Below are 13,954 nucleotides of genomic sequence, written 5' to 3'. Positions count from 1 at the left end.
ATAGCACTCTTTCCAGTGATAGCACACTCTCCAGTGATAGCACGCTTTCCAGCGATAGCACACTGAGCAGTGATAGCACTCTTTCCAGCGATAGCACACTGAGCAGTGACAGCACCCTCTCAAGTGATAGCACTGTTTCGAGTGATAGCACACTTTCCAGCGATAGCACACTGAGCAGTGATAGCACCCTCTCAAGTGATAGCACTCTTTCGAGTGATAGCACACTATCCAGTGATAGCACACTGAGCAGTGACAGCACTCTCTCAAGTGATAGCACTCTTTCGAGTGACAGCACTCTTTCCATCGATAGCACGCTGAGCAGTGACAGCACGATCTCAAGTGACAGCACTCTTTTGAGTGATAGCACAGTTTCCAGTGATAGCACACTGAGCAGTGACAGCACCCTCTCAAGTGACAGCACCCTTTCCAGCGATAGCACACTGAGCAGTGATAGCACTATTTCCAGCGATAGCACACTGAGCAGTGACAGCACGCTCTCAAGTGAAAGCACCCTTTCGAGTGATAGCACACTGAGCAGTGACAGCACCCTCTCAAGTGATAGCACTCTTTTGAGCGATAGCACACTTTCCAGTGATAGCACGCTGAGCAGTGACAGCACCGTCTCAAGTGATAGCACTCTTTTGAGTGATAGCACACTTTCCAGTGATAGCACGCTGAGCAGTGACAGCACCGTCTCAAGTGATAGCACCCTTTCCAGCGATAGCACGCTGAGCAGTGACAGCACGATATCAAGTGATAGCACTCTTTCGGGTGATAGCACATTTTCCAGCGATAGCACGCTGAGCAGTGACAGCACCCTCTCAAGTGATAGCACACTGAGCAGTGACAGCACCCTCTCAAGTGATAGCAGCCTTTCCAGTGATAGCACACTGAGCAGTGACAGCACTCTCTCAAGTGATAGCACCCTTTCGAGCGATAGCACACTGAGCAGTGACAGCACCCTCTCAAGTGATAGCACTCTTTCGAGTGATAGCACACTTTCCAGTGATAGCACACTGAGCAGTGATAGCACCCTTTCCAGCGATAGCACACTCTCCAGCGATAGCACATTGATCAGTGACAGCCCCCACTCAAGTGATAGCACACTTTCCAGTGATAGCACACTGAGCAGTGACAGCACTCTTTCCAGCGATAGCACGCTGAGCAGTGACAGCACCGTCTCCAGCGATAGCACCCTTTCCAGTGATAGCACATTGAGCAGTGACAGCACTCTCTCAAGTGATAGCACCCTTTCGAGTGATAGCACACTGAGCAGTGACAGCACCCTCTCAAGTGATAGCACTCTTTTGAGTGATAGCACACTTTCCAGTGACAGCACCTTCTCAAGTGATAGCACCCTTTCTAGCAATAGCACGCTGAGCAGTAACAGCCCTCTTTTAAGCGACAGCACACTTTCCAGTGACAGCACTCTTGCAAGCGGTAGTAGCGGCCTTACCACCAATGACATAGCTACCACTGTCAGCACCGGCACCGCAGATGAAGTCACAGTGATTGAAACAATAGCAGAAGTTGCAATCCGAAGATCAGCAGAGACAGCCGTGGCAGCATCCACAACTGCTGCTTCAGCAGCAGCATCATTGGCAAGCTTAGCTGCATCAGCAACAGCTGCAGTATCAGGAGGATCTTCTCAAACAGAAGCAGGTGTAGAAAATGCTTCATCTGCTGCAGATGAAGCAGCCACTGCTGCATCTTTATTTTCACTTGGTACAATCAATGCAGCTGCAGCAGCAGCAGCAGCAAACAATGCAGCAAATGCTTCTGAAATTGCTGCAACCAGAGCACAAGAAGCTGCGGAGGCTGTGAGCGGGGACTTGGCCCTTTTTGCTCGACAACTCTCTAGAGCAGCACAAAATGCAGCATCCGTAGCGAGATCAGCCGCAACTACAACTGCCTTAGCAGTGGATATCATCACTACGTCTTGTTGTGCTTCTGCAGAAAACGTAGAATCTGTCATAGAAGATGCAAGAAATGCAAACCAAGAGGCTAAGATAGCGGCACAAGAACTACAAGCTTTACTCAATATGGAGGACCTACCAGCAGATGTAGAGGCCAGCATAATACAAGCTATAAAGGCGGCTGAAAGCTCAACTGTTTTGGCAGAACAAACAGCAGCTCAGGCTCAAGCTGCACTCGACACAGCAGAACAAGCTGCTGCACCGATTGAAGGAGATACAGAAGCAGAGTTAGCTGGGGAATTAGCTATCCTACAAATACAAAATGCAGCACAAAGCGCAGCTGCAACAGCAGAAGCTGCGGGAGTACCAACAGCAGTTGTCCAAGCTTCAAGACAAGCCTCCCTGGCGGCAGCAGCGGCGTCCCTTGCAGCTTCAGCAGCGACGGTTACCGGGGCAGTTACTGGAGCAGATCTAGACGATCTCATCAATACCGCCTATGACAGCGCAGAGGCAGCAAATCGTGCAGCTATATCAGTTGTAAATGGAGAAGCAGAGCCAGGGGAGGCTAGAGATGCTGCAGCAAGGGCAGCAGACGTGGCAAAAGCAGTGTCTGAAGCAGCAGAAGCAGCATCGTTGTCAGGAAGGGTTGATGTGGAAGCAGCACAGGTGTCGCTCGACGCAGCAGCGGTGGCCAGACAAGCGGTGACAGCAGGACCAGATGAATTTTCCGACATTGCGGCACAATTTGTGACGGCATCCAGAAATGCTGCAGAACTGTTTGCAAGTCCGATGCCATCTATGCTGACACCAGAAATGCGTGCAGCAATTCGGAATGCAGAACAGGTTGCATTATTGGCAGAAGCTGCCGGAGTTGTTGCAGGAACCACTAACAATTTTGAGGGCGCAAGACTCTTGGTGAGATCGGCAAGCACAACAACGCAGGTAGCGATAGAAATTATGCGAGACCTTCCGGAAAGAACGGCATTCAGCTTGGCACAAGACTCATTAGTGGTCTGCTTGACAGCCTCAGCTGCAGCTGTAACTGCAACAAGCTCAGCAGCGGCAGCTGGAGCCGGGCCGGGGGCAGAATTAGCAGCCAGAGCCGCATTAATTGCTGCAGAGGAAGCTGCGAGAGCCGCCACCTCACTGAGTAACAGGGACATCACCCTGAACTCAACAGTGAATGCCGGAATTGCAGCGTCAATCGAAGCCAATAACGCAGCCGATGCAGCCATCACAGCATCACAAAATGGCTTGGCTGTGGAAATGCAGTTGGCCGGCCTGTCGTTGGAGGCAGCAGGAATAGCGTCAAGAGCAACAGGAGCTGCCCAAAACGTCGCCTCCGCTGAAGCAACAACGCAAACAATAATGGATGCCCGCCAAGTGGCTATAGAAGTCGACGACGACTTGAGAGCATTGACTTCAAGGGTGCAAGACATGCTGACAGGTGCCTTGCAGGAATGCTTGGGGGAGCGAGTGGACCAGCAGGCGATCCTGAATGTGGCGTCTACAGGGCAGGTGGGCACTGACTTTACCAGACAGGTGGCAGAGTTGGCTGTGACGACAACCATGGCGGGCCAACGCCTCAAAACAGAGACGGACACGATGCAAGCTCTGGCATCTGCGACAGCCTCGGCCGCAAATGTCGCAGTACGAACAGCAAACATATCATTGGCCACAGCTTCGCAGGGAAATGGAGCTAACGTCCAGATGCTCTCACTCACTACCATGCTCGCCACCACTGTGCTCACACTGATATTGTAAAGTGTGTTTTAAATCAAAGACTTGTGAATTTAGTGAAGACATCTATTTATTCTTGTGACATAATGTATATTTCATATATTCACCTCATCATATATTAAGAAACGCCAGCTAAATGTACTTATCTGTTGTCATGAAAGCCAGTACAAATAAAAGTAACAGGGAAGCACATGAATTGTGCTTCAACTTCTTCTGTGAGACACTACAAAGAGTGTTTTGCAATTGTGTGTAAAATGAAAATCCGACTAAAGAAGTGATAAATTAGTGATAAGCGACCCCACACAAGACCGTGAAGCCACGCAGCGCATCTCAAAGGATTATATGCGTTTGCAAACACGTCACGTGAAAATTGGGTGACGTTCAGCTGATCTGTTTCACACATCTGCATTTTTTGTAGCATTCTGGCACTGTTGTTCCTTTTGTGACACACCACAATAAAAAACACTGGACTGATTGATTCCTGTCTGCCTCTGCATCCACACCACAGTGACATTACTGCAGCTGTCGCTACATCAAAGCTTGCTAACCTTTTGAAAAGGAGAGCTCATTCATACTTACTTCCAGAATGCATGGCAGAGAATTGTTAGGGAGTGTCAAGCCTGGTAAGCATATTGACAATTGGGCTGGTTCTGTACTGATTTTGCCACTTCCTAACCAAGTGTGTCAAACAGCAGACCCGCTTCTGTCTTAAATTGTCCAACAAGATGATTTTTCTGCCTAAGGTAGGAGAGGATTTGCCCCGATAGGTCCAAAAAAGCTTTGGGTCCAACAATCGCAATAACCAGTCGGCATGATGTCAATTGTGATGATTTGGACGTCATTATGATGTTGAATTGGCAGTCATGAACCCATGAACTGTTACGTGAATGGACAGTAGCCAATCAAAGAAACACCCTAACTGGTGAACAGGGAAGCTGCAGTAAATGAAATATACAAGATATATATCTCTAAGGTCTAGTTTAGAGATTAGTGGTGATAGATGATCTTAATGTGTGTGGTGGTCTGTGTTTAGATTATCGGAGCTCACTATACAAAGTACAAGCAAAACTGTTAAATGTCTGATTTTGTTTTCTTTGTAAACTGTCTTTTAAGATTTGAAAAATCCTTACGTGTGCGCCAGGCCTTAGACTTCCATTGGGTTACTTGCGAACTTTAATTCTAGTTGGAAATCCATCTTTTATGACCCACCTTTTCTGCGTTTGATTGACAAGTAAAATATCAAACCAAAGAGTTAGTATTGTCATATGAGCGCAAACTAGGAATAGCTTATCATGAGTTTAGGATTCACCCGTCAATCAGGTAAACCCATCCGTCTATGGAGAAGCACACCCTCTAATTAAAAAAACAAAAACAAAAGACATATTCACTACCAATTCTACTGTGAAAGATGATAAATTATATTTTGCCTTATTGTGGCCTAAGATTACCTTTGGGGTAAATTTTGTTTGAGTTGTCTCCTTGTGGGCGATCATTTTCTTTGCTGAAAAATGCTTTGTCGTGGAACAAAGGCATCGGCTTGATAAGCTTTAGCTTCATTCTACATCTTTCCATTGGCTTGTTTTCTTGAAAAACTCTGTATTGCCTATTCTGTTCTCTGTATTTGAAGCTGATTGAATAGAATAACCAAACATAAATATCAGAGAGACGGCTTTGTCATCTCTTGTTGGGGTGCTGCTGAGTGTTATTCCTTTTAGCTGGAAAAAAAGTATTAAGTATTTTCTAATATGGCGGAAAACAAAATGCAAAATTTCCTCAGACAATGGTCTTCCCAGTTACAATATCAAAGACCCAATCTGACCAGTAAATTGAATTGACCAACAGTAAGAACATAGATTAAGTAACTTGCTTGGAATTTGCTTGTGTGACTTAATCTGATCTTTGCTAATTTGTCAACATGCGATCATATTCAGGGCCCTCGAGCTTTAAAGAGTGTCACCTTGTTTTGGCTCTGAATGTGGAGATCTGCTCAGGGGCAGACATATTCCTGTGAGGTTCAGGGCCACGGGGGAGCCACCCAAAAATCGTGGGATTTCCAAAACCATTAGCTTTATCTATCCACAGTATCTAGTCATGCATAAGTGTTTGTAGTATTTGTTTGCTTTTGCTTAGACTTACCCAACTGCACTGACAGCACTGTGGATTTAAATTAGTACAGTGTCTTAGTGTCCGTGTAAAAATTAAACATTCTGTGGTACAGGACTGGGGCCACATAGCCACACACAGCAATTGAGGCCTTTGTAGATGTGCACGGACATGTGTAAGGGTGTGTGTGCCTGTGTGTGCACGTAGGAGTGGTTGCCGTTAAACTGCATTCTATAGATTGTAATTCCATTCTAGTCTTTTCATGTGATGAGCCCCAGGTACACACCTACGAGAGTCATAAATAGGTACACAGACACACGAGCCATACATTGGGGAACTCAACAGCCAAGATTTCAAAATGAAGAAAGGCTTTTATTGTCATCCCGCAATACGTGAGAAACATAGAGAATAGAGATTACATTTTCAAGGGCTTTAAAACAAACAAAAACATCACAATTATAACCAACAAAATTACCTTCATTCAGATATTCTTGGCAATTTGAAGGAGTTAGTGATCAAAGGTGTTTTTTTTTTTTTTTTGGGTCAGTGAAATTGCAATATTTTCAACAACCAAAAAGTTCAATTTATATTAAGGTTGGAGCACTCTTCTAGCCAAATTGTCCAAGAACTCCTCAACCATAATTTCATTGAATGTTGTCGCCATTCACAGGGATTTTTCTTCAGAAATTCGGACAGCGAGATGGCAGCGTACTAGGACGCTAGGAACCCAATCCTGTCCTGAAAAAGTCGACAACTCATTATTATCAGATATCGTGTCGCTTTGTGGCAAGATCGGGTTGGCCTTAGTTTACCCACAGAATCATGTGATCTCTGGGACGTCATACCGGCACATTTGTTTCTCCGTTCAGTTGTCATGGCTGAGGATTGTTTTTCTTATGTCGCGCATTAGCGGTTCAGAAAATGAATGAGTGCGTCAACAAATATTCAAATGCCACCTGCAATTAAGTGGAGGAAGGCCACCAAACTGGTTTGCCATTTCTTTCATGTGTTGAAAAGCACGTTCTCCATCTCAGCTGTAAATATTCTTAGGTCGGCTACTGCACCCCAGGCTACTGGATTTGATTTCCTTTTTGATCTGTCATTCGTTCTTGCCTTGAAATTACTCTGAAGGACTTCTTGCTCTCCTTGACCTTGCTGGGTGTTTGGCCCCATGTTGTCTTTCGGGTGGTCTTCCTTGCCTTCATGGCTTTTCGATACAATTTCTGCCAGGAACAATACAACATATGTGAAGTATTAAAATACCTTTCTGACACAAGTTCATTTAGACTAAAGTTAACCTTGCGTCCTTTGGCTACCGTTTTAGAAAAGAATGACTTCTCGCAGAAATTCCGGCTAATCTTCATCTACATTTTATGTTTACTCCAACATATTGTTTATTATAGTCTCATAGATTGGTTATCGGCATGTGTGATAGAAGTATTTCCTGAAAGAATTATTTAGCTTTGATACAATTGGGTAAAAATTTAGGCATGAAAACGTCATTTTACATGCAATACAAGTCATTTACAATTTCTGTCCTTACTTTACTTTGATGACTTTGATGAATGGAAACAGCCAGGGATGGAGTCCGGACAGGTCCTGGTGATAGCGAGCCGCAAGCGCATTTCAATGAACATCAGTCACATTGCAACGGAACTTGGACTTAATGTTTTTAATTAATGGCCTGAAAATGCTACTCCACATTTCCTTCCTTGGGCGGGCCAGCAAGCGCACCAGTCAAGCCGATCATCCCAGTCACCACCCCCACCAGCACTTAACCATCCAGCAGCCGCAATAAGCTATCGGAGGGATCGGGCCTCCGTCCCACGAGTCATTCTCCAGCACCCGCAAAAAAACGAAAAAAAAAAAAAAAAAAACTCCTTTTACTCTGTAGAGAATTACTCGGCTTACCTGGTTCCCTGGTTATTTTATACTTCCAAAGGGTTCAGGCACACCACAAATGTGTGGCGCAGGTCGGCACAATTTTCTTAATGTGTTACGCATCTAAATATTATCTATGTTGTTGCCAAATCCTAATGTGATTTTGTTTTCCCATTTCCACTCTTGTTCCGTGTGCTGGTCATACTACTGAGAATGGCACATGCACAAGATTGAGCCAGCCTGGTTGTTGGAGCTGAGGGTGGAGTGGGGAGAGACTTCATAATGAAAAAGCTGTTGGTGAGTCTGGTGGTGCGGGACTCGGTTTTCCTGTACCTTTTCCCAGAAGGCAGGACACTGAACCTATTGTGTGTGGGGATGGCTTATATCACCTACGATTGTGGTCGCTTTTCAGATGAGGCGGGTTATGTGTGTGTCTTTCAGGCATCGGAATTGTGTACAAATTATTTTTCCAGCTGTGTTCACTACTTGCTGCAGGGTTTTTCTGTTGTAGTGAGTGCAGCTCCCGCCCCACACAGTGATGCAGATGGAAATATGCAATGGTTTGTCTGTAGAATGCAGAATTATGCTGTCAAAGGTTCTACAGAGGGGAGAGTCTGAACCATAGTTACACCAGCTGGAGAAATCACTGATGCGAGAACCTATTTTGCAGAGGTGGGATTAAGTCAGAAATAAATCTCAAGTCGTAACCTTCAAGTGTCAAACAAGTCCCAAGAAAAATACAAATCGAGCAAGGCAAGTTTAGCGGCCATCAAATTTCAAGCAAGTCTAGTTGTTACTTGGTTCAAGCCAGAAGTTGTCAAATGTTGGAGTAATATTATTTTTTTCCACTGATCAGATGACAAAGAGTGCATTATCTCTAAAAATTCAATAAACTTTTACACCTCTCAAAATTAAATGTAAAACAATTTAACTCATAAAATGGCACATGATATATAAATAAAACATTTTTTCAGGCTAAAATGTATGAGTGGCACACTGCTCATGTGGTGATAAATATTGAACTATAATAAACAATATGTTGGAGCAAGCATAAAAATGATGCGTTTCTGGTGCAAATCTGTTACCCAAATCTAATTAGTGTGAGTAAATGAGTGAAGGAAAGGCATTCACTTTGTAGGTGGTCACTTTTTGAAGTTAAGTGAAGGTGGCTCTGCCACATCAAATATGGCGGACGCACTCAGACCCAGAAAAATACTTTATGTAAGTACCCTATGCCAGAAATGGACTGTGTATCGATGTCTGTGCTTGAATAACGATTGCTGTTTTAATGAGATAATTACAAGATTACAGTCGCCATGGTGTCTAATCTCCCACTTTATTGGCTTTTCAATTAAATGCAGAACTGACACAAAGAATTTGACCAGCGATTGGTGAGCTGAATTGTCGAGCTAACCTAGCTATCTTAAATTAACCTACAAGCCAACCTATGAAAAAAGTGTGATTTATAATCCGGAAAAGTAACAGTTCAAAACTACTAATGAGGCCACTTGAAGTTCTACACTAAGTCTGTGCAGAATGACACGTTGAATAGTCTTGTAAACAGTCAAATGTCACATCTGACTCCTCTTCCAACTCGTGAACAAACCACAATATACACCCAACACTAAAACACCACTAGAGTACTTCACAAAGAACGCTGACCACAAGAGCACCAGCCACCATGAAAACAACGACCAGAACACCAGCCACTGAAAGACCCATTACAAGAACATCACTGAACCACCAAGGACCAGACCAACCACCGTTTAAACACCCACCGTTATGACGAGGAGCACCGCTGCCCGACATGATCAGCATTACACTTTTGTGGTCACGCCACCTGAAATTCTCCAGGTGCTCCAACCTCAGATGAGGACAGACAGTCCTGTTACTGAAATAATAATGAACTGAAATAAATCACATCAAATAGGGCATCATAATATCGTACTTTATTTGACATGCTTAAGTTTACTTGCATTTCCAAATGATTTAGAGCGTCATTTTTGCCTTAAAGGCTTACGCTTTTGTTGCGAATTTACTATCTATCCATCCATTATCTGGGCCGCTTATCTTCACAAGGTTCGCTGTCTATAGGCAGCAGGCGGGATGCACCCTGCACTCTGGACTGGCTGCCAGCCAATCACAGGGCACACACAGACAAACAACCACGCAGGGACAAGTTAGAGAATCCAATCAACCTACCATACCTATCTTTGGAATGTGGGAGGAAACTAAAGCACACCGAGAAAACCCACGCATGCACGGGGAACACATGCAAACTCCACACAGGAAGGCCGGAGCCCGGAATCGAAACCTGCATCTCTCTAGTGTGGCCACCGTGAAGCCTCTATTTATTATCCATTATATATTTATTTACAACGAAACTTAATGATCTGTTGTTACCCACCTCTTAATTTACCTGGCAACAATTCGAATAAGTGGAGTACTGGTACTTTTTTGCCATTTAAAGCACTGACATAACCACATTTCCCGAACATAACTAATGAATGCTAACAAACTTGATTGATTGATTTATTGAACAAATAAACATAAGATAAAAAACAAAAAATGGAGGAAAGATAATCATCAGTAGATGTTATAGCTCAACTCGGTTTGCATGTTCAAAGGAGAAGGAAGAAGTACAATTCTTTTCTAACTGTAAAAACAAATTTGAACTAATTGAATTTACAAAGCAAAAGTCAAAAAGAAATACAAACGATACTGCAGAATTGGAAACTCTTCTAAGCCTGGTGTACGTCAGCTTTGTGTCTTCATTCAGCTGTGACGCAGTGCAGCTAAGATGTGCTACGTAACAATGCTTCTCATAGTTTAGTTGAGTTCTAACCAGATAATGAGAGGCAGAGCGCAACATTTTTTTTAAGAGGGCGGTTTATTCAAAGAAAACGATGAAATGACAAATGACTGTGATTTTACTTCTTGGAGACTCCCACAGTGCGATTAGGGCGGCGGTTAAATATGTGTGTTGATAACAACAGGGTTATTATAGTTTTGGAATTTCAATAATGGTTAGTTTTTATTTCGTTTTGAGTTATGCTTTGAGTAAGTATTAATTAGTTTTCAGGACGGGTTTATGAGTTTTAGTTCTATCAAAAACACTTAGTTTTAGTTTAGTTTTAAATAGTTTTACATGTGTTGCATTTTTTTCGTGTATGAAGCAAGAAAAGAAAAGCAAGTAAACAACTTAGCGTTGCGTTTCGAGTTAATTGACAAGAGCAGGTGAGCCTTTCAAGCCAATGTCACACACAGACTTGTCTCAGAGGAGCAACGTTATTATTTTCTTCACTGGCTGCAGCTTGAAGATGTCGATCCTGAGCGAAAAACATTAGGAGGACAACTCTCAGTTGACTTTTCGACCTTCTCTTCTTCCGGGAAATGGCCGTGCCATTAAATATTGAAATAAATGCTTTTGAAAATCAACCCCAATGGCTGGTGTATCAAATTAATTTATTTCGTTTGTTTTCGTTTAACAAAATAACCTTGGACCACAAATGCATGAGCTGGAAGGGAAGGGAGAGTGAGCGAAGAGGAGTGCTCCACAGGGTTCAAACCCCAAAATTGTCAGAGCCCACGATGAGCTTGGATCTTCTTCAGCCTCTCCAGACATGGGCATCACCAGACCCTTTTTACTGAGGCACATGCCGGAGTGGGAAAAATATATATTTAAATTGTTGCACAGTGGTTCATGTCAAGGGCAATCACCCACAATGATTCTCGCCATTCGTTAATTTGCGACCTGTTCGCGATGATTGCTCTGTTTTCCCCTCCACTCCCCGGCTAGTGGTGTGGAGAGCAGCGCTGGCAACTCTCATAAGTAAAAAGTCATTGTGCAGAAATGATAAGCATTGGCAAATGCCATCCTTGCAGGGTTGCTGAAAATACATTAGCGCATCTAAATTAAGCAATTTTAAAGATCGTTGCGTCCAAAAAAAGAGGAAAATCCCAAAGAGGATGAAGAAAAGAACAAAGAGATGGTAATAAGTGTTTCGCATAAAAAAAGTACTGCTGCCAGTTTGTCCGAGTATCAGAGTATTGTCTCCTCCTGAGTTGCTCATATTTAGAGGTGGGCATTCCATCCCAGGGACGGAACGGTCCGTACGGCTGTCCCAGACAGATGCCCAATTTCCTGATAGAGGGCGAGAAGTTTATTTGAAAAGGACAGACTAAGCAAGAACGGAAGTGGGTTTTTATCTCTCCCTGAAATAGTCCCTTATCACGTCAAGTACCCATGGACGTGTTGTGTTGGGTTCTTTTAAAAAGAAAAATAATTGTTCCCTTTTACTTTATCAGGAGTCGCTCTTATTAACTGTATTGACATTTTCTTTTTCTTGTGCGTTCCTTTCCCCAGTCACAATGTACTCGCATAGTCTGCCCTCTAGTGGGCCAACACATGAAATACACCACAGAACAACACGCCCAGCCTGTATTGTGTGTGTAATTACTTCAGACTGTCTGCATGACTCAGAATGTATGGGGTGTAGGAAAAAGGTGCTTTATAATTTTGTTTTCTTAACTAATTGTTAACACTTAGTACATACCTTATCCCTTTGCATGTGAATTGTCTGGGACAGCTCTTGAGTCTACGTGGAAGTCTTTTGTTCTCATTTTAAAGTAATTGCGTTACAAGATACCCCCAGCAGATAAGTGGATGTGAATAGGAACTAGGCCAGCTAATGAGATTTAAGATGCATTGGACACGAAAAAGACTTACCCTACAATATATTAGGGAGTAGTGCAAATACCAATAAGATTCCAATGATTGCTTTGGTAAAAACGAAATACAACGACCTTAAAAACTCAACATTCTAGTGAGCTGGGTCCACCCACTGCCCAGTTGACACGCTGCGTGAGCGATGTCACTGGCCCAACGGGCTGAAGATGGCAATGACTAGCTGTCAATAAGTATTGGTCACTCCCTTTTTATCGTTTAAAGAAGAAACTAAATGAAAACACACAACGAGCACACTTCACAGCCAGAAAGTCAGAGATGATGTCACAGTCACTTTTTTTCCCCGGACGATGATGATGTATGGACGGAAAAGGTCGGAGGATGGACCGGCAAAATGGGGTAAAATGCCCATCTCTGCTCATATTAAACAGTAAGTATGGAGTAATAAATGTATTTATTTTGCCCTGTAAGACCACTGTTACTGGAAAGAGCTGGAATACATCATTTTCCGCCGCATTGTAAAGATTTGATTAAACTTCATCTGTATGACCCCAAACAATTACGGTAAACAGGTCACACTAACCAGCGCCGAACTAGTTAAAAAAATAAAATAAAATAAAAAACAGCACGGAATTTATTTATACTATATGCAAGTCCGCACACAGCAACAGCGACGAGCTACGTGATGCGGAACATCTCCAACGTGACAAATAAACGATCACACTAACAAGTAGTGTTTTCACCGAGGAGGCGCTAAGCGTGCTAATTGCAAAACCGAAACGCAAAGTCGGTAAAGACTCATAATAAGTGCTTTGGTGTACAGTCGACTTTTAACCGGTTTGACTAGAACTGCTTTCGGGCGGAGAGCCAACAGCTATAAACAGACATTTTGTATTACAATAAATATCATCAACATCAACATAAAATAAGATGACGGCTACATTAGCAATTTAGCAGGCGCTCTTAGACCGGAACACGTAACCGGCTGACGTCATCATGATGAAGAAGTTTGATATCAAACAAGTATGAAATGTTTATAATCTCCTCGTTATTTGCACTATTTTACTCCAAAGAGTACTGAGTTTTGAGATCTACACAGTAATAGATTGCAAAATTATACTTTTCAGTAATAGATCGCAAAATTATACTTTTGATCAATTTAGCTCTGCTAAAGGACTTTGTTTTTTGACATCTGTTTTCATTTATGTACAAAGAAAATGTACATTAGTACAAAATGTAAAACAATTTTGGGTGTAAAAAAAAAAAACTGCATGTTCATAAACAGAATTAGAAATTCAAAAGTCGACTTGACGGCAAGTAGTACAGTAGGTCTTGCCTTACTTGAACCATCTTTCACAACTTGAAAAAGGACTGCCTCCCAAGCAAAACGTCTTTCCCGTCCATGCGGTTTTTTTTTTTTTTTTAGAATAACAGCTTTCATGGTCTTTAATGGTATAATAGCATTTTCTGTCATGTTTATAAACGTCACTGTACATTATGAAAAAAATAGCAAAAAAAAAATCAAAATCGAAATATCTGTCAGAAAATCGCAATACTATTTTCTCCTAAAATCATTCAACCCTAACGGACACATGCATGTGTAAATGTAAACATGAAAGAAAAGCAG

At 42.9% G+C, this 13,954-nt stretch overlaps 1 protein-coding gene across 1 annotated transcript; it reads left to right on the top strand.

The window, feature by feature from the left end:
* Positions 1-1,734: 1,734 nt before the first annotated feature.
* Positions 1,735-6,474, top strand: LOC148330406 (uncharacterized). Its single transcript, XM_088305316.1, has 4 exons — positions 1,735-1,820; positions 1,862-2,106; positions 2,266-3,434; positions 6,430-6,474. Exons 1-4 carry the CDS (start codon positions 1,735-1,737, stop codon positions 6,472-6,474), a joined length of 1,545 nt encoding a protein of 514 aa, XP_088161442.1.
* Positions 6,475-13,954: the final 7,480 nt, after the last annotated feature.

Source organism: Idiotropiscis lumnitzeri, chromosome 9 (assembly GCF_059441095.1).
Source record: "Idiotropiscis lumnitzeri isolate Australia: NSW breed Sydney's pygmy pipehorse chromosome 9, RoL_Ilum_1.0, whole genome shotgun sequence".
In the NCBI taxonomy this organism is placed as follows: Eukaryota; Metazoa; Chordata; class Actinopteri; order Syngnathiformes; family Syngnathidae; genus Idiotropiscis; species Idiotropiscis lumnitzeri.
Note: the sequence above shows the minus strand (reverse complement) of the source record. Positions and strands in the feature narration are given on the sequence as shown.